At 37.8% G+C, this 27,717-nt stretch overlaps 1 protein-coding gene across 1 annotated transcript in view; it reads left to right on the top strand.

Moving 5' to 3' along the window:
• The window catches only part of myo3b (myosin IIIB), a 122,859-nt gene that overhangs the window by 21,910 nt on the left and 73,232 nt on the right, over positions 1–27,717 (top strand). The window contains exons 9-11 of the mRNA XM_088929993.1: positions 217–362; positions 16,967–17,032; positions 25,128–25,283. Of these exons, the coding sequence (XP_088786119.1) occupies positions 217–362; positions 16,967–17,032; positions 25,128–25,283 (368 nt within the window). The remainder of the gene's footprint in view (positions 1–216; positions 363–16,966; positions 17,033–25,127; positions 25,284–27,717) is intronic.

The following is a 27,717-nucleotide window of genomic DNA, read 5'->3' as shown; positions in this document are numbered from 1 at the left end:
TGACCAATTACCATTCCTGTGAATTATGGATTACAAGACACCTTTTAGTACTGATGGGCTGTCACGCAAAAACGGATCAGCTAAATGGGAGAAAAGGAGATTTTATGTGGCTTTACTACCAGAATTACATGCATGAATTACAACATGCATCCCACAGGGCTGTAAATTTAAAGACGTGTGAATGTTTGATGCTTTGTTTTCTCCCCTACCTGACAGGTCATTGCTTGCGAACAACAGTATGACTACTCCTATGACGCTAGGTGTGACGTATGGTCACTTGGCATCACTGCCGTTGAACTAGGTGATGGAGACCCTCCATTGTCAGAGCTGCACCCCGTCAAAGCCCTCTTTAAGATCCCACGGTAAGACACTAGATGGCTCCCTTGACTTACTACCTTTGGTTTAGGATGGGATTGGATTTTTTAAAGGAGCTTCTATTTTAAGGACAGCAGCCAGTTTTGGAAATTGGCTTGGCACAGGGCTGTCAAATTAATAGATGCCCGTCTTTCCATATGTATTGCAGCAATTCTGTGAGAAGCACGGTAAATTCACAGAGGTAAAGCATGGATGTTTTACCAAATTGTCACAACCTGCAATAAATACTGTTTTTTTCTCATTTTTGCTTTGAATCCTGATTAACTACAATGTTGTTATAATATTGTATTCGGATCAAATGTTATGTAGTTCCATCACACAAACACAGCAAATTAGGTGCGTTTTTTTCCTGGATCTGTCTGTTAAAATCTTAAAAAAAACAACCTCAAATGCAAAAAATGTGGTCCGCATTACAGATCTAATCATTTCATTACCCCCCAGTAAACCCATTTTACCTCCACAGAGCCCCAATGCAGAAAGGGCGTTGTAATCTTTTCTGATCAGAAAGGGCTTTATTCTGGCTCTAAGATTTCCTTGATGTTCACATGAAATCCTGACTGATAGCCATTTAAAGGCTTTGATGATACAAGTGTTTGACCTTTTGTTATCTGCACAATCGCGCAATTATCGCACAGCTTTAAATTTACCCTTCTGATTGCAATTTGCATTTCTGATTAGCTCTATTCATATTGATATGAGGCTGTCGCTGGCTCCTCGTCACAATGTTATCACCATCTTGCCAAACCCAGATGAGGAACAAGCCACCGTGTCACAAAAATTATTCAAGCTACCGTAGCAGTTTATCTCAGGCCTTTTGCATTGCTGTAAAACAGGTCACAGCAATTACAGAAGCAGGGAGAGGCTGTCCTGTTCTTAACTGCTGCCTATAAATCGTGTCACAGAGACGAACACCCTCAAGTGTTACAACTGACAGGTTGTCATTAAATTACCACTGAAATGCATACTACAGTACTGTACACCATTATTAGAACATCGTTGCTTTAAAAAAAATCTGTTGTGAGATATTCAGTGTATATGGTGAGAAAGTTATAGATGATATTCTGCATGTTCCTCATTCAGGTAGGATTTTTTTCCAAAAAGGCTCCGTAAGGCAGAAATGTAGAGCACAGAACACTTCAAACCAATGTCATAAATGCAACAGTACTGGCATCCCCCTGCTCTCAGCTAGCGTTTAATAATGTCTGATCAAATCATTGATATATCAAAAAATGAAATACAAATGATCTGAACAGGGGATATACCTCTGTAACAGTCTTTTAAACAACTGTATGGCTGTTTAAGTCGACTACAGTACATAAAGTTACCATGGCAATTTGCATATTTATTTTCTTTATTGTTATATTACCCTTTGTTACTCATTCCTGCTTGAGTAGTTTTGAATATTAATTATGCAATTTGTAAAGACAGAAAAATGCAACCGTCTAATGTTTTGTTTCCTAATAAAATCACAGTTTCTTCTATATCAGAATGGATTTTTGGACCTTGCCCATAAATCTTCTGAATAGGGACCTCTGCGTCTGCAGAAGGAGGATAAATCACAGTGAGAGGACACTGAACCATGAAATGATTCTGTTAACATGTCATCTGTCTAGAATATATTTCCAGATCACAAACAGAAGGAGCTAAATTATGAAGGGGCGATGGCCTGACTTAGTGGGCAATTTGGGATTTTACACTTTGAACCTGTCCCATCTGTTGCAGTCTTCTGCTGTTTCCTTAAAAGGCTGTGGTGTTCTGACTTCCAGAAATCAAATTAGAACTGAATACCAATAAACAGTAGGGCACTGGCCTAGTAACACGTATTTGTAAGTTTAGTAGTTGGGTGAGAAAAAGGTGATGAAATTAAAAGAACAACAAGAGAAAAAGCATATCCATGCATTCATTGCAGAAATCCACAACTCACTATATTAATAATAATAATTGCATTGTGATGGACTGGTGTCCCATCCAGGGTGTATCCAGCCTTGCACCCATTGGATGCTCTGTTAGGCTCTGGCTCTCCTGCAGCCCTGTATTGTATAAAGTGGTTGGAAAATGTATGGATGGATAAATAACAACATTTTGTAATAATAAAGCCTTGCATTTATTTAGCACAGTTGACCTCGAAGGATTCTAGAGTGCTTTACAAATAGGAAGGAGCTCGCACTTCATACACCACTGGGATTCGGTAGCCATTATAGCCCTGGCAGGCCCTCTGCACAGCAGGTCAAATAGGGAAGTGAGAAATGTCCTCACCATTTGAATTAAAGAGGAACTGTAGGTAGGCCAGGCTTCTCAAACCTAGAAAGGAATTTAGCCAGGACAATGGGATCAGCATCTCTACTGGCAGCTGTGTTAGCACTTTCTAGCCCGATCGCTCAGATCTCAGAAGCTAAGCAAGGCTGGGATTGGTCAGCAAGCGAGTGGGAGAACTCCAGGGGAAAGCAACCTGCCACTATAGGTGGCGCTGATGGAGTAGTAGATGATGCTTTTCCTCCTGGACTCGAATTTCTAAACCGACGATCCAGTATGGCGACAAGGGACATGAAGAGGAGCAGTGCTTTGGATCAGACATTAAATGAAAAGACCCGTGTTACTTTTGGAAAGAGTGCAGTTGTTAACCCTAGTGTTACGATCAACGTCCACTGTGAGTTCATGCAATCTGGCCTTTTTTAAGTTCTCCCTTAGCTCAATTAGTGACATGGTTGCTCACTTTTGTACCTGTTTCACGTCTACATCTGTCTCTGCCATGCCCTGTGGCTGCTGGGACATAATGGTTGTCATTTATCAAGCAGGTGGCTGTTTTTCTTCAGTGGCAGATAAGTGTGTCCCTCCTATATGTAAAGGACTTTGGGATAAAAAGCTCTAAACAATATAGGCACAATTTTCATTTCTCTTGCGAACAGTGTTGCAACACTTTTAATAACCATTGTTTAGAGTCATTAGTAGCTGAAATTACCAATCAGTGCTAAAATGCCATGCATTTGAATAATAGGAAATATCACTGTTCTTTATAATTCTGCAGTTTATTATTGGTGTTTTTATTAGCCATTGTTGAAGTGAAAGCATATATTTGGGTCACATTTCACAGTAACAAAACATACGGATCGCACTGAGGGAGTGAAACTTAACAGCAATATTTGGACATCCGTTTATTTTATGTACAGCTAAACTGTATTTGGATCCTCACCCTTTAGTATCTGCTGTAGTTCGATCAGTCCTTGATTTATTTTTGTGGATTGAAAATCAATTAACAAAAGGATTTAATGAAAATGCATCCTTGAATTAGATCCTAGAATTTTAATGTATTCCATAAATTAAATCTGAAAGCTTCATTATCATATAACTTCAATCCATTGGTTTTAGCACCCAATTTATTTATGTTTAATAATGCCATAGAAACACTTAGCAGCTTCGTTTGACCATGTGTTGTACAGGGTGTTGAGTACAACCTTTCCGGTACTGTATATTTGCGAGATCCTCAACTACAGCTAAACCATTTTCCCGAAATCTAATTAGAACTGAATACGCATTTGATTAGGTTTGTTCACAAACTGGTTCCCGTTTCTCAGAATGCTGTGACCTTATCTGGCTAATTGTATTCGTCCGGCCATTCTCGGTGTAAATAAGAGCTGCTGTATATCAGAAAGAAGGACGGGCAGGTGCTGGAGTCACTTGATAATGAGATTCATCAGAACTGGGCAGAAAAGCAGTGCGGGCTTGAGCTTTTGAAAGAAATAAGACAACTGTCATATTTTCTTCACCTGCTGGCACAACAGCCATAGTGTTCGGATTTCTATTGCATCTGTAATTGTATTGGCTTTTCAGTAATTTCCTGCAATTCCATTATTGCTCTCAGAAGGAGAAGCAATCGCTGTCATGAGACGCAGACTAAGTATTCACGACATGGGGCATTGTAGATGACATGTAAAGCTCACTATAGATAACAGATATACAGGGCTGATTTTTTCCCCTCCATCTTCTCTGTGTTATGTGGAAAATCAGTGTTTTGAGATTAAGTTTTGTCAAAACGTATACTGTAGTTTTTTATAGGTTACCGCTCAGTACATAACGCTACAGTTTTGTGTTCCACTTTTTTAAAGTCCTTTTTTAAGCCCGAACATTTAGAAACAACTTTGCCTAGAATAAAAGAACAGTTACAAAGGTGAAGAGGCCATTTGGCCCACCCAGTCTGTATGATGGTTATAAGCTAATTGATCTGTGGAAGTTTTTTGGAAGAAACCCGGTTATTGGCTTCATCAGCATGATTTGTTTGAGCTGCCTTGAACAAAGTATTGACATGTGGACACCTGTCATTTGTGTTAAATATGTTTCATATTATATTTAGTTTTGGAAATAATCTTGGGGAAAAAATGTTCATTTGTGTTCTCTGCTTTTACTGGCAAGGAATGATCCTGTTAATCACAGAATGGCTAACAGATCCATTCAAACTGGCACACCTGATAAATAAGGGGGTCATGATCATGTCCATTCAGGTATTTACCATATGTTTCAGCAGTCTCCCATTTTAAAACTTGATGTATATATTTTGTGCATTTAAAAAAAAAATAACTATGACAATACCCAAATCTATCTTCTATTTATTAATGTATTTGCATCCTGATAAATTTATTAGAAGTTATTTTTTAATCAAATTTCTTAATTTGCTCATAATTCGGAGAGAATTAGCTGGCATTCTAAACACTGTGTTGACATTTTCAGAATGACTTTTATCATTGCTGCTCTGTTAATTAAAACAAATACTTTGTAGTTGGTTTTGGAACCAGAGTTTGTGATTCAGCACTGATTCCTGGGTTAGTGCAATATCAGAGCCCTGTTTTGCTTTTGTGGTTATCGCCAACATTGTGTATTATTGTGATGTAAAAATAAACTGGGAGACGTGTCTTTGATGTACAGTTCGGCGGTCTGGGGTAGGTGGTGCAGGGAGATTCTGCACACAGATTTAGCCAGTGTGGATAATTTTTGTCCCCATGGGAGACTTTTCTGCTCCTCCAACTGAGCAGTTGAATCACTAGACTGATGCCTATAAGAACTCCAGGGGGAGGAAGGCCATTGAGATGTGGAGACAATCCACATGAGGCTGAGCACTAACAATCACACCTCCTCCTGTGTGATTCCAGCTAGATTTAGTAACTCTTCATGGAAGTGTCTCTTCACACAGGGGCCGTATTAATAGACCTGTGGATTTTATCGTCTGTTATAGGATTGCACCATCCAGGAGCTACACAGATCTATATGAAAAATAATACTTTGCACTATTTACCTTTCACCAATTACAGTCCACAATAAGAACAACAAGTGTGGTCATTGTGAACACTGTGCTTTGCTTAAAATCAAATTATGTACTGCTGTGATTTTCTTTCATTTTGTCCCATATTTTGTATTGACTTTATTGTCTTTATTACCTGTATTGGGATGAGCACTGGAACAAGCTCGGAAATAACAAAATAACAACCCCTTTATTTGCTGAAAATAATTTATCCAGTTTCTGCAATTTCATTATCTCATTCACAGTTATGCGATGAGTGCACATTTCTTTATTTTTAGCGTCCCCTGAAAGAGGTTTCTCTCTTTTCTGTGAATTTGATCCTCCTCTTTGTTAATCCAGCAGATGCAAGTGCCTGCAGGCTTGGAGATAAACCCCCAGTGCATTTATGTGGTTCACTGTGAGTTATGTGACAACAGTACAGCGTGCAGGACAACTGATATTCATTTGCTAACATAACAATGTACTGTAATTTGTCCAGATGGCGCACATTTCACTCTTTGGAACAGAAGAAGATGCCTATATTAGTTATGTTTGTTTCTTATTCTGTCAGTCTACCTGCATTAATTATTCTTTTCTCTGCAATTAGTTAATAAGAGTGATAGTAACAGGAACGCAAGATGAGTTGAGGTGAAGCCTATAAGCATGTCAAGGCAAGTTATTGATCTGATCTACAGAACAAGACACAGTTTTAGGCCGCTAACTCACTCCTTGGCTTTCAAATGTTGTTGAGTCAAATCTCTTCGTGAATTGCCATGAGGTTCCATCTCTTCTCTGCAATTATATAAATTGGTATCTGCTGTACTGAAATTGACTCATAACATTGTCATCAAATTATAGACCACCTCAGTTAATAATGAAATAGCTGGAGTGTTCTAATAGGAAGACAAACATTAGGTTTTCCTGTCTGACTGTGCTGCTGTGTACCCTTTAATGAAAATGTGGTCTGATTACAGTACTTTCACGAGAAAGTTAGAGAACTCCTTTACCAAAAATAATTAGATAAGGTAGCCTTAAAATGTTACAAGACACTTTAATGGGGGTAGCTCCTGATGGGCTGTTGTTTAATTAGGTCTCTTTAGTATTTTGTGGTATTTTTTTCGTATTCTTGTGTTACAGAAAATAATGGAAGTGCTTTCAATTCCAGCAGTATTATTTCTCATGACCCTTATATTCAAGTACAGTTGATGTGATCAGAAAAACCTCTTATATGCCTAGAAATCTTAAGGGTATAAAGCACAGTGCACAGTAGTATAATTACAGGTTTTGTCAAATAAAATAATCAAGGATTCTCAATTCTCTCCAATAAAATAGTAGAACACAAGAAAGGAAATCAATGCGCATGTGACATCTCAAACTTTACCTTATTTGTCCTTCCACTTATTTTCACACTTCAAGGCTACACTTCAAGGCACATCAATGATAGATACATTGATACATCCCTTCTATAATAATAATAATATGATATTATTATTCCTTATACTTATATAGCTCTTTTCTGGACACTCCACTAATGGTAATTAGGGACTCCCCTCCACCACCACCAATGTGCAGCCCCAGCTGGATGAGGCAATGGCAGCCACCAGTACACTCACCACATACCAGCTATCAGCAGGGAGGAGAACAGAGTGATGACACCAGTTGAGAGTTGGGGTTATTGGGAGGCCATGATTGGTAAAGACTGATGGGGAAATTTGGCCAGGATGCCAAGGTAATAACTCTACTCTTTTCCAGACAGTCAGGACCTTGGTTTTACATTTCATCCCAAGGATGGTACCTTTTTACAGTATAGTGTCCCTGTCACTATACTGGGGCAGTAAGACCGACACAAACCGCAGGGTAAGGGCCCCTTTCTGGCCTACTAACACCACTTCCAGCAGCAACCTTAGCTTTCCCAGGAGGTCTCCCATCCAGGTACTGACCAGGCTCACACCTGCTTAGCTTCAGTGGGTTGCCAGTGATGAGTTGCAGGGTGATATGGCCGCTGGCATTAACGGTAGGTGTAACTTTGTCTCACTGTCATGTACCAAACCAAATTTGTTCTTGACAATTCAAATTTAGCTAACCTCAGAAGTCCTCAGCCAATCTTATCCCATTACCATGCCAATCCGTATTGCAAGCCGATAATTATATAGCCCAGATTTGCACCAGCTCTTGTCTATAGAGCTCAGCTTGCACTCTACAAAATGCTTGTACTGGTTGAGAAAATTGGGAGCCATGCCACAGATGTTTATATTCGGAACGTTAGAATGGACCTATCGGAAATACAAACAAAATATGATCCCGGCCAAGCTCAGTCTTTAAAAGAAACATTTTCACGGAAGTGAAAGACCAGGATTTCCAGGATTAAAAGTTGGTGGACTTAAGTATGAGTAAGCTGAATAAGGAAAGAATGTGACCCATGGGACTTACTGGGCAGCACAGTTTGCAGTGTTGTCTTTGAGAACTCTATTACCTTAACTAATTTCACCTGCTGTGAAATGTTCAATGTTAATAAAATATTGCATGTTTCAACTGCAATGGACTGGCGTCCTGTCCAGGGTGTGCCCTGCCTTGTACCTCTTGCTTGCTGGGATAGGCTCCGGCTCCCCTGCAACCCTGTATTGCATAAAGTGGTTAGAAAAGGGATGGATGGTACATGTTGTAAATGTGATTCGTTATAGCGCATCCCAAGGAGAATCTCTTCTGTTAGTTATTACATGTACCTTTCGCCAGATTATGGTCTTACAAACAGACTGTATCTTCTTTCCCTGCCATACAGTATATTAAAAGCAAGGGAAAACAATTCTCACTTTGTGCTTTGTCATTTGTTTAACAGAGGTGAAATGCATTTAACAGTACAGAATCTTACTAGAAAACAATTTTTTCTGTTTGTGTCAGCTAATTTGATACGATTTAAAGGAAGGCATAATAGCCGTAAGTGACCTCATGCTCTTGTTCTTTTTTTTAAGGGAGATTAACATTTAAAAATAGATATGTGCCACTATCCAGACGGGCCACCTGCAGCTGTGTAATTCTTTAGGAAAATGCTGTTTGGCTTATCCCAGTGGGGGGTGGCCTAATGAAATCGGCCTACACCCCCCTCACTAATTCAACAAGTCAGGCAGGGTGAGCTGAGGTAACACATTTCTTTGGCATTTTTGTAATAATCCCCGTTACCTATTACCGAAGATTTTCACACTATTTTGGAGTGTAATCTTAGCGGGAGTCAGTTTTTTTTAAAACAGGCAACTGTGAGAATGACCTCTAACAGGCTAATTAAAAAGAGGGAAACTGCAAGCTGTTCAGGGGAATACCGCACCTAAGATGGAATCTGACAAAATGACGCTTTCTGTATGGCTTCGGTGCTGAATGTACTAGAAAGTATTCTTTATAATAAAAGGCTGAATATACATGTGCCTTGGGTTTTATCTCACTGTAATTATGTATGACTCACTCAAGACTGTCTGATAGAGTTTCGTTTTTGGCAGAGAAGTCAAACTGTATCAATCTGTTTCTTAAACTTAAACATGCGATCAGCACAACCTTTTAACTTAAGGAACAAAAGAAGTTTGATTTCAAAATCACATTCACTACCAGTATGTTGCCAAACATTCAGAAACAAAATTGAAGTGCACTTTAGTCGACAAGCACAGCATTGATTAAGGCTTTAGTGTTTGGTACTGGGACTAAATACTGTAAACACATAAATAGTAACAGGCATTTTGGCATCTTGGGGAGCTTTGAACCCCTAAAATCACATTCCATTCCAACTGTTTTTGTCATTTTTTATCTGTGAGGCACAAAAATGCAGCACTGCCTCTACCGTACACACACATGTAGTGGCAATGATTGCTGAGGCTGAGGGTAACCAAGCATACAAAAGGGTAAAGTTGTAAAAACGTTGACTGTAGAATTAATTACTGAAACTGGAAGGCACTCGCAGAGAATTCATGTGGAGGAGTTTTAATTTCTGAAGCTGACACATAAGGTGATGTATTTGCCAAACTCTTAAAGTTCTGTGGGAAGCCAATAAGGTAAAAGGGTGTAAATAAGCTGTGAAGGTTGAAGATAATTGGTGGTAGTCCAAGGCTGTGTTTATTCACCTAGATCGAAAGGTATTACCAATATATAACTCTGCTTGTATCTGTCTGAGCAGAGCTGGTAACTGAAATAAATGACAGAAATAAATGATGCCTTGTCAAATGTAGCAAAGGCTAATGAAAGCATACAGCAGGCAAACAGAGCCCAAACCAGTGGTCTGTTAAGTTGCAATATTCTAGCAAAAAGTCACAGATAATATAAATGCTGCAGAGCTGAACAGTTGAATTTTGGTTTAGGTTCACTGTGAACTCTCAGATTTCTCAACGTCATTAGTGGTTTAGTCAGAAAGTTTCATATTTCTAAAATATATCAAATCTAATATACAGTATAGTAAATGCATCTTTCTGACCTTCTGGGCTTTTAGGGAAGTTCTATCTGTACTTAAGTTTTGATTTAAAAAGCCATTTGCCGATGATTTGTAAATGTGCAGTTATTTAAGTTACGATTTTGGTTGACATTCTATAATATTGGATGGGTTTATGAGAAAATAGTCAGTGCTATCGTATATTATTAAGCGATGATCTTGTAGTTCAGAGAAAATGTATTTCTCTCTGTGAATGACAGCAGTTGTGTGCCTGTTGAACCAAAAAACCAGAGGATCCATAAAAGGGAAAGGTTTCTAAGAATAATGGACAACAGTGTTGTGGTTTTAATGCCTTGTTGAAAATGTCTTTGAATTTTTTAAATGGTGCCATCCCTGTAACAGTAAACAGTTTGAGTGTATGGTTTCATTTTTCTGATCATTCTTCACGTCTGTGATGGATACCATGGTATTTAGAGCTATCATGTTAGACTTTTGAAGATAAACTTGTTCAATTCAATGGGTACAATTTGTAAAATTATAACTCAGAACACAGCAACTTTGGAGAAAAAAACATCCTTTTGATTGCTCCATTGTACTTTTTACTTTAATTATTACTTGTAACAAGACAGCAGTGACACACCATGTTCTTCTCGCACTCTTCTTACATTCAGACCTGTAATCAGGTCTCAAGTATAGCTTAATCACGTCTTTGGACATCTATGACTTTTCTGCCCCTTTTATTTTACTGAGATTTTAAAACCCTTTAGTAACGCAAGCATACATATTCAGATTTTTAATCAAATTGCACTGCAAAAATCCTTTTGCACATATTTAACATGTACTTTTGATCTTGGAGATGCTCTGCTTTAACCCCTTTAGTTTTAAGTGTTTGCTAGAAGCAGGGATACCTTTAAGTGTTCCTACAGCTGCCTAGCAACACACTTTTGATGCATTTTTGCCCTGCAGCCACGGATGCAGTCTATTTTGTGAAATATGATATTATGAAGATTGTAAGCATTTCATTGCACTTGTGTGTTTGACAAATAAACTGAACTGATGTTTTAAGCTTGAAACAAATTGCTCTTCAAGAAAAAAAGAGAATACCACTGATGCATAAATGCAACCATCTGAAACATAAAATGAAAAGTAACATGTTTTTAGCTGTACTTAAAGATTTGAGAAACCCTTATCCAATGTCCATGGGCGATTAAATGAAGCAGATGGCATATTCCTTAAGCACGATACTCTTATTTACAGTACACTCACACACTTGTGATATTCAGGGTCACTTTGTAGTCACTTTGTCACTTCTAGAAATCCTGATCATGACCGTCAATTGCTTCATCATCTTTTTGCTTTAGCTCATTAACAATTTTAGGGTCTTTAGAGAAATGTCCTAGGCCCTCTTTTTATGGGGTAGATTACCATTGACGAAATGTAAGCCAATAGGTCCATCATGTCTGCTCCCGCCAGTATTATTCGGTTTGTTATTCAACTGCTGACACTTCTGATGTCTTCCTTCAGTGCAGTGCCAGGGCATTAAGTAAAGTAAATGCCATCAGGCCATGTGAGGTGATTTTACATGTATCGTGTCTTGACTCTGTACACACTTATGAATTCACCATGTACCATTCAATGGTACATTGATGTGGTATTTTTGCAGTTTCCTGGAATTTTTACTATGGTCATACTATGGACATGACTTTAGCACGGTTATTTTCTGTGGGGTTTTTTTTATGCTTGAGCTTAACTAATATGCTTTACTGCTTTATTCTGGTATATTGCCATACAATTTTATAAGGGCAATGTGCAATAACACTGTGCCAGTCCAGCCTTGGTTTCATGACAATTTAAGCTTTTTAGAAAATGCTGATTCCTTGGGGTAGTTTTGAAAAGAACTTCATCTCAGTTTGTCTGTATCATTTCAGCTACATGTGTCTAACTTGCTGTGTATAGGACTACGTCTGATCTCATCGAATTTTTCGACAAATGGTGCTATTTTATTTTCACAAGATGTCACTCTAGAAATGTAATTACAGAAGGTTTGAAATCTAATACTGAAACAGTAAATGAATATAAATATCTTGGTACTATTATCGGTTGTGAATTGACATGGATCACCAGTGCAGAGGCAAGGTATTCGAAGGTGCAATAAGGGTTTGATTTTTAAGGTAGGTAAGGGGCTCTAATGTACAAAGTATAATATTGACACCTTTGTATAACATTTTTGTTCAGAACATTCTAACAAATTTTTGTATCCAGAGCTGGGAGGTGCCTTATCCTTGCAGAACAAAAGTCGAACAAAGTGATCAGGACTGGTGGCAAAATTGCCAGTGAACGCTGGGACTCAATAACATGTCTAGTGGAGCAACATATTATTATTGAACATGTTATTAATCTTGCACATCAAATTTTAGATGACACCTCTCTGGGAGAAGGTACCAAATCCACGGTATAAAGACGAAGCATTTACTGTACTTTAAATCTAAAAGCATTCAATTGTTGATCAAATATTTTTGCAAGAAGGGATCTTATTATTATTGTTATTTTTACATTTTTTATGAGCTAATTGTCTGTTTTTAAGCCATATTGTACTGGAAGAGTTCTGATATAGCGATGTTGTTGAATGCTGTTTTGTGTGATGGTTGTGTATTGTTGTTGTAGTGTATTATTGTCGTATATGTTACTGTATGTTTACGAGCTTTTAATGTGCAAAGCAAGTTTCCTCAGGGACAGTAAAGGCTAATTCAAGGTACACTGTATACAGTTGTGAGCATGTTTATTAGAACATTCCTTTACCCCTACTGTGCACTGGAAATCAAGTCACTGGAAACTAATTAGTATCGTTCATTTTAATATGGCACACATGCAGTTGACTTAAAGAAGCAAAGGAAAAGGAACATATTCCCACTATTGGTAAAATACGTTTAGACTGTTCAGTAGTTGGATCCTCACACAGAAAATTACAAATTAATATCTTACGTTTAAACTGAAATTTATTTTGGTACATTGTGCCTTTCCATCTGGAAATAAGCTGAGTGGTCAGGTTTATTATTCCAATTAATTACCTGACATAGCCACTTCCATGAAACACGGAACTGTATTTTTATTTTTGAATATTATTTTTATGTAAGCATGTAAGATAAACATTTAATTTCTCAAATAGTTATACTAGTTTTTTGTCTGTGCAAAGCTAAATACGTGAGCTTTGAGGTGCTCTAATATTGTGAAGATTACTGTGTACTACAGTGAGGAAAGCGTAGAGTGAAAGAACCATTATATATACAGTGTTATATATGTCACCTGTGTGCAGCAAACCAATAAATCCTTCTATATAACTTTACATATAGCAGGTAATGGGAAAGATAACAGTTCTTTGAACCCAGCCATGTGTAATTGGCGATGATAGAACAGTAGGGGCCTTTCTTGTGATAGATGAGCTGAATTTATATCAGGTGTTGCAAGAAATAACATTGTTTTCATAATGTTGCTTTAAAAGACGCTGTTCATTTGACCTTTAGAACTGAGCACAGTGAAGATGAACACAGCTGAAGCTTCAAGGTCCAGTTAGTTTTTGCTGAAGAAATTGGAACATGCCTAAGGAACACAGGTTTTTTATGATCATGTTATGTGAATAGATTTAGGGAGGTAAAGGTCAGTTTAACAGTGTGTTTAATTCTCACTGGTATTCATAGTTAGGTGTGATATCATACACGTCACCCCAACTTGTGTTAATTCCAGAGTTAAAAGCATACAGCTTACAATTTCTTGTCCACAAATATTGTAGTGCTTATACATGCCAGCATTCATCATATTTTTAATAATAAAAACAAAAGAATTTGGAGTTCATAAATAATTTCATATGATTCTGTCTCCAAAATCTTTAACTTGCTATGTAATTTTTGCTAACATTCGGTTGACATTTCGACATGAAATGTAAATTTACCCATGGCAATGTCATCTGCTGCCATTCATCATTAGTATCAATAGCAGTATCATAGACTCAGGTGGTGGAGCGTGTGGCATAGCTTTTCATATCACACGAATGGGGCCTTGTGGCAGGCAGACACAGGCACACGGCTTTCATATCAGCCTCTCCCACTGAAGCCCCAGCTTCTATCCAGCATGACACTGATTTGACAGTGGGGAAAGGAGGAAGGGTAGATTAAAATTGTGAAAAAAAAGCCAATTGTGTTTACATTAAGAAGTGTAGGTCAATTAAGTCTGAAATGCAGGAGGAATTAAAAAAATGCTTAAATTTGCCAAGTGCAATGAAGGCATTTGACAGTACTATCACTGCTATGGTGGCGTATTGACTTTACAACATATAAGCAGTACTGCTGTATAACATCAAGGCAAAAGGATCGCTGCAGGCTCATGTTACATTTTGCATGGAACAAGTCAGAATTTATTTAGCTTTGATCAGCACTTCAGAAAAGGCTGTCTGTCTGAATCCCTATCAAAGACCTGAGTGGCTTTGTGAAGCAAAGAAAGACAGATTGCTTCACAAAGAATAAAACTGTACTTAATAGGGTCTTACTTGCATACCATATTTTTTGGGAATCTTACACACATGAAAAGATATGGTTCTGTCTGCTACGTTGAGCCCTCTGTAGGTCATGTTGATCCTGCATTTGCATGTTTGTAGTTTTCTGTCCTGCAGTCCTCCATTACAACGATTTTAAACGCATTTTATCACACTGCTAAATCTGTCACTTCAAAGAATGAATAGAGTGACACAGTGCTCACAAAATTGAACAAATATCGTTGTATTTCTTTCTATAGAAATGATTATACTTTTGACATTTACTGTAAGTTGTAATTCTGTACTTCATAGAAACCATTCTGTTGAGCAGTAGGGTTTGTCATATCTGGTTCATAGTTCATCCAGTTTTTTTTTAGTAGTTTTCTTTTAGATCACCAGGATCTTAAAGTATGATTATGGTGTTTTATGTGCAATTTATGTCCAATTAGAGTACCAAATGTTTTCACTCCTGCTATTTTTTTAAGTGCTATATTTAAGATGTTTTGAAATTTGTAACAAAACTAAGAATAAAATCCAAACAGAAAAACAAACAGCCAGGCAATGAATTATAACACAAGCTCACTTGTGCCTTTTCATAATTTCCGTGATGTAAGTAATCACAAAATGAATGGATGTATTAAATAATCAGGGCTAAGTACGAAGCTCAGTCTTTTAAAAATATCAAGAAAGGCACCCAAGAACTTATGGAATCGCTCCAGAGTGCCTGTCTCATGAAAACAAATCTTCTTTATTGTAATTGAGAAGATAAGCCCTGGAACAGGGTATAATGACCCCTGCCATTTTCTATTGGAAAATTCCAGATATATCCATATTGGTAAAAGATGGTGTTAATCACCTTGCACTTATGATTTGCTGAATTTAGTATGGTTAAAATGCATGTATTTTATAATGTCCAGATACAATATGTCTAGCCCTTGATGTGTCCTAGTTCCATTTGCTATTGACTGAACCTTTTTTTTTGTCTGTTTCTTTGGAACTTTCCTTTCTTTTGAGATGCTAGCCTTATTATAGATTGCCCTTATAAATGCTGCTGACAGGGGGACTGCTTGCACACATAATTTTTGTCTTCCTTTGGCAGCTGCTTTCTGCCAGACAGTTTGGGGCTGTTATCATTTGTCACTTACTGTATGTAAGCAGTGTCCCTGGCTTCTCTCGGTATTTCTGTTTTGTACAGTCCACCGTGCCATTTTCCTGACTATATTGTTTTAATATGGGCTTTCTACTGTATATTATATCAAAAGTATGCTATAGTACATACACTGGGATTATCCGTCCAGTAGCAGTTTTAACCCTGCACTAAACTGCATCTAACAGTTAAAACTGAAAAGCTTGTTAAACAAAGAATGATTTATAAGTGCTCTGGTCATGTGTTTATGAATCTTGCGTCCAATTACTCTGCTTCTAAACAAGAAGACACTTTCTGAAGGAGCTATATTTACTCAGCAAATGATGCCTGAAAATGTGCAATATTTTAGTATCCCAAATGATCTTAGGCATTACTAAGATCTTAGCAGCCCCAATCTCTAAGAGCACTAGTCGAATGAAGCCACAGATTGGTGTGTAATAGGAGTATTGGGTTTGTGATGAATCATTATCGATCAACTTTATGTTTTCAGACTGTTTCAAGTCATTACAAGGAGACTTCTCTCTAATATTTGCCCCTCTCTTCTAAAATCATCCTTTCCTAATGACCTTTCTATGGGACAGAGAACTATGCAAAGCTGATTAGGATGCAGTTTTCTGTTAGATCTCTAGAAATTAAGCACACCAGCTAATCCAATTTTAAACTTGCACATACAATGTATACAACACCATACCAGAGGCCGCAGGTGAAGATTCCTCACACCTTTCTGTCTCAGTTGCCATCAGGGTATATCTGTAAGCACATCTGGGTCTGTGTAGCGATTATGTTTTTCAGATGTTCCTGTGGTGCTTCTGAGCCCTCAATTGCTTCTCATTGACAGTTCCCAAGTAATCATTAACTGTCTGGAATTATGTCTTTCATTCACAGGTCTGAGTGCAGCAAAAAAAAAGATCCCATGAAGACTGAGATGCGGTTACACTTTGCTTGGTTGCATGTAGTAGTGGAAAGTGTCCTAATGGAAAGACATACAGCTAAATTGCAGTACATTTTGTCAGCTTGGTCAGATCCTTTCTCTCATTTCAATCTATTAATTCCCTTTCTCCTCTCTTTAGTCTTTCTTTAGAGCTTCCATTTTTAGACATTTTATCGTGTTTTCTTTTCAGTTTCCCAGTCAGTCTAAAATAAATGTTATGGCAAAGACCAGTGTGGACAAAAGAAGTATTGTTTTAGCCCATTTTTAAATGCTGTAATATAATTGTTTTTTTTTGTTTTTTGGGGGGTTTCAAGGAATCCACCTCCCACCTTATGCTGTCCAGATCAGTGGAGCCGTGCTTACAGTCACTTTATCTCCCAGTGAGTATGTCAGGTCTTACTAAAGTTTTCCTGAGAAGACTGAAGTGGTGTGAACTCAAGAGACTGTACTGCTAAGCTCATAGGTCCCCTGAGACTTGATAATAAACTCTCAAGAAAATTCTACAGGGAGCACTTATTTCAACAGCATCATTAAGGACAAAATTGTTGCGGTAATTAGAATATGACATGCTGTAGATTATTGTGGGTTTAATCAATTAGCATAGAATAATTTTATATTCACCTATAAATCATTAATGGGATATTTAGTTGAAACATTGTTGATTGTCTTCATGCATTAAATTGCTGCCTATGTGATTTGTTGGGTTGTAGAGACTAAAAACATCTCGTAATGTGATTTTAGAATACAAGGCATTCTCTTGTGTCTTGGACGCAAGTATGCTCTTGGCATAAAGTGGGTTGACCTTTGAAATCGTTTTTTTGTAAAGTACCAAAAAGTTTAGAATCCCATTTATAAGAAAAAAGGTTCTGTACAAAATAAACCCCTGCCTTCAGCCTCTTGTCATCCTGTTCAATATGAGTCCTGTCAAACCTAGTTAACTTCAAGATTACATTAACAGTTGACCTTGTAGTGGCGCTTTGAAGGATGCCATATCTCCAGTCATCAAAGTTTTGGAAACATGCTCCTGTTCTATAAGTAGTTCCAAAATTATTGTTCTGCTCCAGTGGGAAAACTTTATTTAAATTTGATGATGTCTATACCCAAAACATCAAACGTCACCAAGGCACAGGCAGAAACTGAAGTTTCCAAAACTGAAACATTCAGAAATGTAATTGATTTATATGATATTTACATACATACCTAGCAGAAAGATATTCCTCTTTCTGGAAGTTTCCCTCTTCTCCCTTGAATGTAGGTCAGAATGTTTTTTTTTTATTTCTGTGCATCCCATCTAACTGGAATCAAAGTGCAGTGAAAGTAAAATGAAAATGAAATAGATCACAGCAAAACTTCCACACCCATGGTAAAAGTATGTAAACCCCGTGATAAAAGTACAAAGTAATCTTTCATTGGGGAAACATGACTGAACACAAGATAGAAGCTCCTATCAGATGATGTTTTTACAAATATAACTCAGTTCAGAGCTACAGGTTCCCCTCCCCCATATGATTCAGTTGCACCTTGTTAAAACTGTAATATGTAACACGGTTTTAAAGGGGAACTGCAATGCTATTTTATACAGTGTATATCAGGGTTAGAAAGAATCAGTACTAATGAATGCATTTCAAACCACAATAAAAGTATAATGTACACATTAACGTGTAAAACCTCCAATTTCATTACAAAATAGACAACATTTCCAGGTATGCGCAGCACCATATTTTGTGATTCAGAACGAGACAACAAAACTGCCAGTGAGGTGGTCCTTTTGCACTGTAAACAAGCAGGCTTGTGAAACCATCTCTATTAATCCGATAGATACGGTATATCGCTCTCAATTTCCAGACGGTTTTGCCGACAGATACTACTTCCTTGTTAATTCTGCATGCAGATCGCATTGGAACTTTTCTGCAGTGAAATGTCTGCTGCATAACTAGTTCTCCTTTGCTCGTACTGTACATCGCATTACATTAGATCAGTGACTAGTGAGCAGGAAGGGCCACATCATGTCACATGGCTAGACCAGAGCTTTGCGGCAACATTTGTAAAAACTTTTATACTGGCAATGAATTTTTTTTGTTTCTGAGAAATATGGGACTGCAGTTCCCCTTTAAGGAGGTAAAACCTTCAGATCCAAGCAAATAAGATCAGTTTATATCTGAGCAGAAACAAAACAATAGGTTTGTTTAGTAGACACATTTTGCTTTATTATCAATCTCTATATAAAAATATAATTACTAGCAGAAAACAAGTTTATTCTAGTAGAAAGCTCTCCATTCTTTTTTCCCTCAGCCTCATTAGCTTCCTGTTCTTCTAAGTTGAGACTTAGAACCAATAATCTTTACTTACAATACTTTATAGACACAATTCATTACATATATCTCTACTCATGAAACACCCCAAGCTGAAACTGTAAAAGTTGTCAAATAAATGTATTATCCACCAATGCTGATTGATTAGTATTTAGATTGTACGTTAACTTGCTGTACAACTATTCACGCTTCCCAGTAAAAGCATTGTAAAATATTTATTTAGTATTGATCGGTACTTTATACTTCTTCATTATTTCTTTAACTACTTTATACTATCTTGATTATATTTCAGGAAAGGAATTTATCATTGCTTAAGAAGTTTGTGCTTTGGTTTAAAACAATGCTTCACGCTATCTGCAAATCTCAGAGCACTGACCCAGTATCTGGTTGTGTGTTTCCACTGCATTCATAAAAAGAGCTGCCAATTTTACTAAACAGTCCCTGAGCAGCAGTAACCTTCACTTCTGTTCTCTTAGCAGAAACATATGGTATGGCCAGTGTTGGGGAAAGTTAGTATGAAAAAGTAATCCATTGCAATTAGAAATTTCTTATGTAAGTAATTACTTCTTTTAGGTATTAAGAGGTAGGGTGAAATTGCTTTAAGATTTCTTAATACTTTACATAACATACACACACTGCATAGATCATATAGACCTATAATGTAGTATAATATTTGTAATATACTGTATATGGGGCGGTGCTGTGGCTCTGTGGCGAAGGATCTGCGCCTGTTGCTGGAAGGTTGCAAGTTCAAATCCCACAGCTGGCAGAGGAATCCTAGTCCATTGGGCGCCTTGAGCAAGGCCCTTAACCCCAGCTGCTCCAGGGGCACTCCCTATGGAGAACAAGCTGGGGTATGCGAAAAGATGAATTCCTAATGGAAGAAATTGTATATGGCTAATAAAGTGATCTTATCTTATAAGTATTCCCTTTGTTATCATTTAAAGTATAAGACTAACCTCAGTCACTATTTAATGTAAAATAAATTACAATAATTGAAAGCTTCAGAAATACGTTTTAAATAGTTTTAAATAAGAAAATCCAGCTACATGGCTCCTTTTTGCTGAAGTGTTTTTATGATATAGAAGATTTCAAGCTTTTAAAATACAGTATTTAGGCCACTCTGCAGATCAGTACATTTTTTAGAAACAAATTATTGCTTCATTGAAAGTCAAACATAGTCATGAGCTGAACAGTCCACAGAGCAGCATACATAATTTGAATATTTTGACTCATACAAGCGTGAAAAATATATATGGATTCAGCTAATTATATACCAGCTTCACTGTAAATAATCATTCACAGAGTGGACTGAATAATTTCAGCTGTTTCATTTTTTGTCAGGTAGAGGAGGATTGATTGCATTGTAAGAAAGAAGCCTTTGATGTTCATAGTATTTTTTAAAATGCTCTTTATCTTTGTGTTTTTTAGAAATATTTTGGAAACGTTTGTTGCCTATTCCATTTAGGGTAGCAGACAAATTTTGTTTTGTTATTGGTCTCTTACGTGGTCTGTTAAAGACTAAGAAAGGTGTTAGGTGAATCAGGTTAGGTGACTACATCTAAAAAAATTCAGTGTGGTTTTAAAACTTGAATAGTCTAAGCTGTATTTTGAAGTAGTTCAGGTGGGTAGGTGCATCTGCATGCGTAGGCTGCAAAGGAACAAGTAATAGGTTTATTCCACGCTGAAAAGAGAAGAAAGAAAACAACGTTTCGGCCGTGGAGCCTTCTTCGTGGAGCTTTCTTCACCTGAAGAAGGCTCCATGGCCAAAACGTGTTTTCTTTCTTCTCTTTTCAGCGTTGAATAAACCTATTACTTGTTCCTAAGCTGTATTTTTGCTAATTTGATCCCATTTTGCTTCTTCTAATTCCATACAAGGAAATGCATTGTTCCAGGTTGACAAATGTTGACTTTGTTAAGAATTTGTAGCAGGAGGTCAGCGGATTTATTGTATTTTTATCAAGATACCACCATCTCACTATTCTGTTCTCTAATTTGTGTAAATCTGTCTGAACTGAACTGTCTGAACTGAAGACAGACATTATTTAGCTTTGAATCATCAGTTGTACCTAAGAGGTCAGAAAAGAAATCAGTCCTGAATCAATTGATTGATAGTGTGACTAGCAGAGCTGTAAAGCTTACGCCAAATAAATGTAGTTAATATCTTTGGCAGAATGTACTTTGTAAGTAACTGGATGAGAATATAAATGAGAAATATTCATTTTCTGCAAAAATATTTGTGGATAAGGTTTTTCTTTTCCTCCTTCTGCTTAAAGTATTGTGCAGTTTTTGGCAAAGTGCAGCATAAAAGGAAACTGAGTATTATTTCATTATTTATAATGAAAACATCAGACTTTACAGCTGTGAACCTTCAGCCATTAGAGATAATTGGCTCATTTATTTCTGTTAGTTGTGCATTTGTCAGTGCACAGAGCCTGTCCGCGTTGTTGTGATAAATTAAAAACAATAGCTGAATGAAATCCATAATGTCTATTATCCATATGTTGGGCCTTATTTTGATATGTCTGTCATTTCTTTTATTTTGCTTTGAGTAGCTGCATGCATTACAGTTTTCATATCAACTTCACTGCTTATGGTGGTAGACCATAAGGTGAATTATGCATAGTTTGTTAAAAATACTGCAGCTTTGCCTTATTTTGCATGACAAACCCATCTGTATAAAATCAATAACACAACACCTCATGCTGCAAACCACAACATATATTTTTACATTGAATTCTGTCTTGATCGCACCTTCTGCATTGTCTGACCTTTGTGATTTTTCCCCCCTGTGAGAATAGGTGCCTGTTTTAATTGTTCCTGCTCATTTTAATCTTGTCGACGTTTTTCTCGAGAGGTACTCGACAACAATGAAATGCAATGTTCAGCAACTTTATTTCAGATCAACAAGACACTAAACCTGATGTTTTTAAAACAGACATTTTAATCATTTTGACTGGGGTTAAGTATGCAGTGTTACTGTCAGGGAAAGAATGTATATCACAGTGCTTAAAAAAAAAACACCAGTTCTCTCACACACAACGATTGAACAAGTTATATCTTGTTATATGCTACGCCACTTCTACTGTGATGCGTCTATCTACTGTACACTTGTGCTAGCATTGAATAACCTCACCACCAAACAAGCTCGACTCGAACAGGAACAGTTTTGTCTCACTCATAGGGTTATGTAGTCTTGACATCATTCCATTCCAGTATGTTTCTTTGAGGAGAATTGTGGAGATCTTATACACATAGCAAATATTTTAGCAATAAAGCCTCATTGCAGTACAGGGTCTTTCTAGTTTCTATCGCCTTGTGTTGATTCAGTAATTCAGTAAGGGATGCATTCAATGTGAAATGAACAGTGTAGACTGTGTGCATCATAGTAGCATGTTGTGTTCCTTCAGGGCTACAGAAGCAAGAATAAACTACATTCATTAAGCATGGGCCTGAAATTCCCTGCCTGGTAACAACTGGAATTTGTTTTTAATAAAACAATACAACTTTTCTGTTTGTGTATTTTAGTTCATTTCTGAAGTTTCAGAAGTTTCAAAAGAGTGAAAAAATACATACCTATATGTGCTATAAATTCCCGCATGCATTGTTACACACTATGAGTTCATTACACAAAAGTAGAGGGATGTGAATTTGGTATCGTTTGGTATATTGACATAAACAGTACTGCACTGTCTTGTCTTTGGGTTGACTTGGTTGATTTTATTGTAAGGTTCAAGACTGTGTTATAAAATAATGTAATTTTTATGACCTGGCTTTTATAAGCCTTTCCATGAACAATATTGAATGCTCGCTGGAAAGCCCTCACTGCAACAAATAGGTGGTGCTGTTGCCTTGGAAAATACCTCGTGTTTTTGGATCAGACTACACATTCTTTGTGACTGCCCTGTCAGACAAATTCAATTTGCCTTTTGTTATTTTGCTCGGCAAGTCAGTGTGTTGTACTCCTTAGCCCCTGCAGTGAATTAAAACCCGTTGTTAAGAGCATAATACACTGGTGCTTTAGCCAAGAACGCTTTCTGCAGCTTACTTTCTTCTTCCGTGAAAGAAGGGTGTTTAAAATCCAATTACTTATACCGAGAACTGGCTTTCCTGTGTGCCATTCATTTGTCATTCAGTTCTGATCAGATTCTGTGACTTATTTGGATTTCTCACTCTGTGGTAATTTTCAGTAGGTCTGGTTATGCACATTGCTATGCAGTGTACACTGTGTTAATGGGAAATACACTATTTTGTTTCCGTCAAAAGCTGTTTTTGATCCGAAACCCTCATTTGTGCTGCTTTCTCAGGAGAATGAATTAAAACAATCTAACTTTGCTCCCAGCTGCTCTCAGAAGCATGATGCAAACCTCTCGTGACAACGCACTGATTGAAGCAACTGTTCCACTGCCTTTTAAACAGCACTGCAGCTATTTAAAATGAATTTACTTGTCTCACTCTTCTGTTAATGTATGAAAGATGTTCAGTGTCACAACAAGAAATCACCAGCTCATTTTGGCAACAGATTTTGCACAGCAAAATGTTGGCTTTTTCTTGTGCGAGCTGATTTTTAATTGCGTACGTGTAATTCTTCCAAATTTGTCCTTGTTATCTGATGAACTCAATTTTTTTTTTAGAAAATTAGACAAAAAGAATGCAGGTTTGCAGTGCAGTAGTAGTAAAACCCAAACAATGTTATCAGGGGTTGCAGGCTGTGTGTGTGAAATTTCAAAAGCTCTCTCAGGCAGACCTGCATGTGTGGGTGTCTGCTCTTGTACTCGGTAATAAATGCTTCATCATTGCCCATAATTGTGGCACCAAATAGCTGCTCTTTGTGACAAAATGGAAATGCTGTTTAGAATCCTGGCTGTGTGATTGCAGTAATGGCCACAACCCCTGCTTAATGTAGTGACACTAATGAATTCTGAGAATTAATTTCCAGCTACGAAACCCTGATAGAAGGTGCCAGAATTTTTGTCTAGATTAGGTACCAAGTGTCGGACTCTTTGTTGTATTATCTTTGTACTCTCTGTGTCACCTTGCAATTTGTTTTTTTTATTTCGTTATGTAGATAGCGGAGATGGATATGGATATATATATCATCTACCCGTGCATATAGGTTTCTACTTGCAGAGTAGAATGCAGGAGCATTTGTATAAATATGCACATTACAAACAGCATGTAGTATTGGTTTCTTAAATTGATTTCTTTGGTATGCATCTAAAGATGTTTAAATCTTAATTTTTTTTCCTATTATGATGAGTTCAATGAGATTAGCATAGATTGAGGTGAAATGTAAAACATTAATGTAATGTACACACATGTACATATATAATACACAGAAAATAAATCTTAGTACTGCCCATCTTGACCTAAACACATGCGTTTCCCATATCTCACTGGAGCAGCTTGGTGCTGGTGTGACAGAGATAGACTTACTGGCCTACCAGGCTGAACAGGCTGATATTTATCATCAGGGGGAAAGAATAGAGCGGACTTGAGCAGAGGTGGTGTGGTCATTAGGAAGGGGTGATACAGCTCACAGAAGTGAGTACAGAGCTTGGTGACAGTCTTCCCTGCACTACCTGTCCAGAGGTTTTGTTTCTAAAGAGATAGCTGCTTGGCAAAGGTGAGCGGAAAAAAAATGGTAGCAAACTTTTATGCATGAAGAAATTTGAGTATTAACTTGGGCTCTAAAGCTGTAGTCTTCTCACTAGATAGGAACTATGGCTTTAGCCTTACGGTTTATTCTAAAAGTTAAGAATGTTTTAGCACAAAGTGGTGATTAATTGTATCTCTTTGTGTCTCTTCTTATGAATGCATGCTGGTATTATGGAAATACTTTTTTTTCTCCTTCAGCCTCGATGGCTAGTGTTAAAAAACGTTCTCACATTCTGAGTTGTTCAAAGACGAGAAAGGTGTCGTCTTAAAGCTGCTGGAAGTGGAGTGATTGACAAAATTTTGCAGTGGCAAATCTGTGAATATCATGTTAAACTGCTGCAGCAGGAACTAAATAAATGGGCATTTTAATAAAACTGTTGAGCAGCACCGTCGTTTTAATAAAAAACGAGCGGAGTAGTGAAACGGCAAATGTGCTTATGCAGCTGTAGTCTCGCTCTGTCACGGGCGCACTGATTTTCCTGTCCTGTTCCGTTTCCGTTTCTAGGTGCTTGATCAAGGATTTTGAGAAACGCCCGTCTGTCACTCACCTGTTGGAGCACCCCTTCATCAAGCAGGCCCATGGGAAAGACATGGCTCTGAAACAGCAGCTTGCCACCCTCATCCGCGAGCAGCAGGAATCAGGCTGCAGAGGCAAAACCAAGTATGTGCCCTCGGCCGCAGATCAGTATCTGAGTGCCTCTCAGAGAGACAAAGCTGTTTTCTCACTGCACTGCTCCCTCCGAGTACTGGGCAGCTCCTCTGCTTTTATAGTCTCCTAAATGGATATGCAAAAAATTGAGGATGATCATGATGCCATATGCGTGTTACTAAACCGATCTGACTTTTTATGATAATGCAAATTGATATTTGCTTTCAATTCTTAGAGTTGCAAAGATAAAAAGATCTGCTAGTGAATGGGGCACCATAGCTGTGCTCTGCAGGCTGGGGAAACATTGTTCAGCTTCACTGAACACCCCTCCTCTCCTGACTGAGCTATTTCAAGGATCCCTGTGTTATTTCACTCTGTCACAGGGCTTTCTCACATAAACTCACCTTCCAGTCAGGAGATTCTTAGTGTGTCCTTATTTTGGCTGTGGACTTTTAAGATAATCGAACTGGTTCAAAAAGCTAAAAAAAACCTTGACTGCTTCTCAAGATGAGTGGCCTACTGGTATCTAAACAAGATATCTGGAGTTTTGTGAGAGTAAATTGATCAGCATCTTGTAACAAGGTCAGTGTTCAAACCTTCAACTTCTGCTTATAATTCCGCTGTGGTTTGTGACTTTTTCTTCTAAGTATCCATGCATTATCAGAAAAGGCTCTTACCCTTGTATTTGATACCACAAGCTGGAATTTCTCTCTGTAACATTAGCCACAGATAGTTCCCTCGTAGGGTGGAACACCAGTCTATATTGGGGTCCGTGGAGAAAGAGAACATTAGGACTAGGCAATCAAATGTAGGTGAAACAAAATTAATGCAGACACCAATAGATCCCCCAGGTCTTTTCAAACATTTCGCGCTTAATAGGCAGCACACATACCCCAGCTAAGAGCTTCTTTATTGCAGCTGACCAGTGGGTGGCAGAATTTCACTATTGTACGTCTCTGTTCGCCTCCAAACTACTACAAATGAAAAGTCCATTTGAGCTGCTTTTGAAATGATGTTTTGTGGGTGAAAATAATTTGACTTGAGTGATTGCCCTGATTATCCTGCACTAATAGGAAAAAAAAAGAATCTTTATTGGAAAGGCTTGTCATGTGCAGTAAGTTCCATCTTTATTCCATTCCACATAGGAGGCGAGACTAGAACATGTTTAAAATTAGCTTTCCCTAAGGTGTATTTTTGATACGGTTAATAGATGGTCTCTAAAGAGTAAATGGACTCATTTGGACATCACGCTGTACAAACCAATAACAATTACGAACCTCAAGGTTGTATCTTTAGAGGTACATTTCCATTACATCTTCTCTAATCAAAATAAGTAGTAAATGCACTCAAAGCAAAGTAATTTTCATTCTTGTTGTGACTGTTTCCAAATGATGGTGAATACGGGTTGTTTTTGAGTTTCCCGTTGTCACCTGCCGACAGAAACAAAAAGTCTGACTGCTTAGCATCGTTAAGGGTTAATGGTTTCCCAGCAGGCTATGGGTAGGTCTACGGACATGGCTCCTCTCCGGGGAGATGGTGCTGTGGCCGGTCGACATCACCCTGCTCGGTGAACACTCCAGTGCTGATGTGAACGGCTGTTTTTTTGTTAATGCTGTCGGAAACAGTTTGTTTACTACAGTTCAATTTGTGGTGGAAATGCATCTTGTTAGCCCTGTCCTTAGAGAGGCAGGGTATAATCAGATTAAAGAGGCTTGCAGAAGAAATACCTGTGTCCTTCCAGTTTACTGACTGATTGAATTAGATCAGCGCTTGAATTAGGCTGCACATGGGCAGCCGGGCAAACCTAGCATGATGGCAACCTACTGAAATCATGTTGCAAAGTCCTATAAGAATCTCCAATGGAAATGTTTGAAAAATGATCAGTTTCTGGTAATATGTTTCTAAACTGATGCATTTGATTTTCACATTCATTTGTAGCACAGAATATTTATTCATAAAACACCTGCTCATAGTTTTCCCAATAAGCTTGGGGGATTGTAACATTTTATAAACACAGGTGGGTAGCTGCGTCAGCATGCGTAGGCTGCAAAGGAACAAGTAATAGGTTTATTCCATGCTGAAAAAAAGAAGACAGAGAACACAACGTTTCAGCCGTGGAGCCTTCTTCAGGTGCCACACCTGAAGAAGGCTCCACGGCCGAAACGTTGTGTTCTCTTTCTTCTTTTTTTCAGCATGGAATAAACCTATTACTTGTTCTTTTATAAACACAGTATCGCTTAAAACCAACATCTCCTTGGTGAGGGCTAGAAATACAAAAAAAAAATTGAAATGAAGCACTGCATTTGGGGGTCGCTCCTAGCAGTGTTTTTTAAAGCATCTCTTTTGCGTTCTTCGCTGTGAACGTCAGTATTCATCAGTATCCAAATGCACTGCTTTTCGGTGTGTGGGGAAATTAGCTTGCAGCCTCCACATGTAAGGCAGTTGT

This window comes from Atractosteus spatula, chromosome 13 (assembly GCF_055471065.1).
Source record: "Atractosteus spatula isolate fAtrSpa1 chromosome 13, fAtrSpa1.hap1, whole genome shotgun sequence".
Lineage (NCBI taxonomy): Eukaryota > Metazoa > Chordata > Actinopteri > Semionotiformes > Lepisosteidae > Atractosteus > Atractosteus spatula.
The sequence above is the reverse complement of the archived record's forward strand: the minus strand, read 5'-3'. Positions and strand labels throughout refer to the sequence as shown.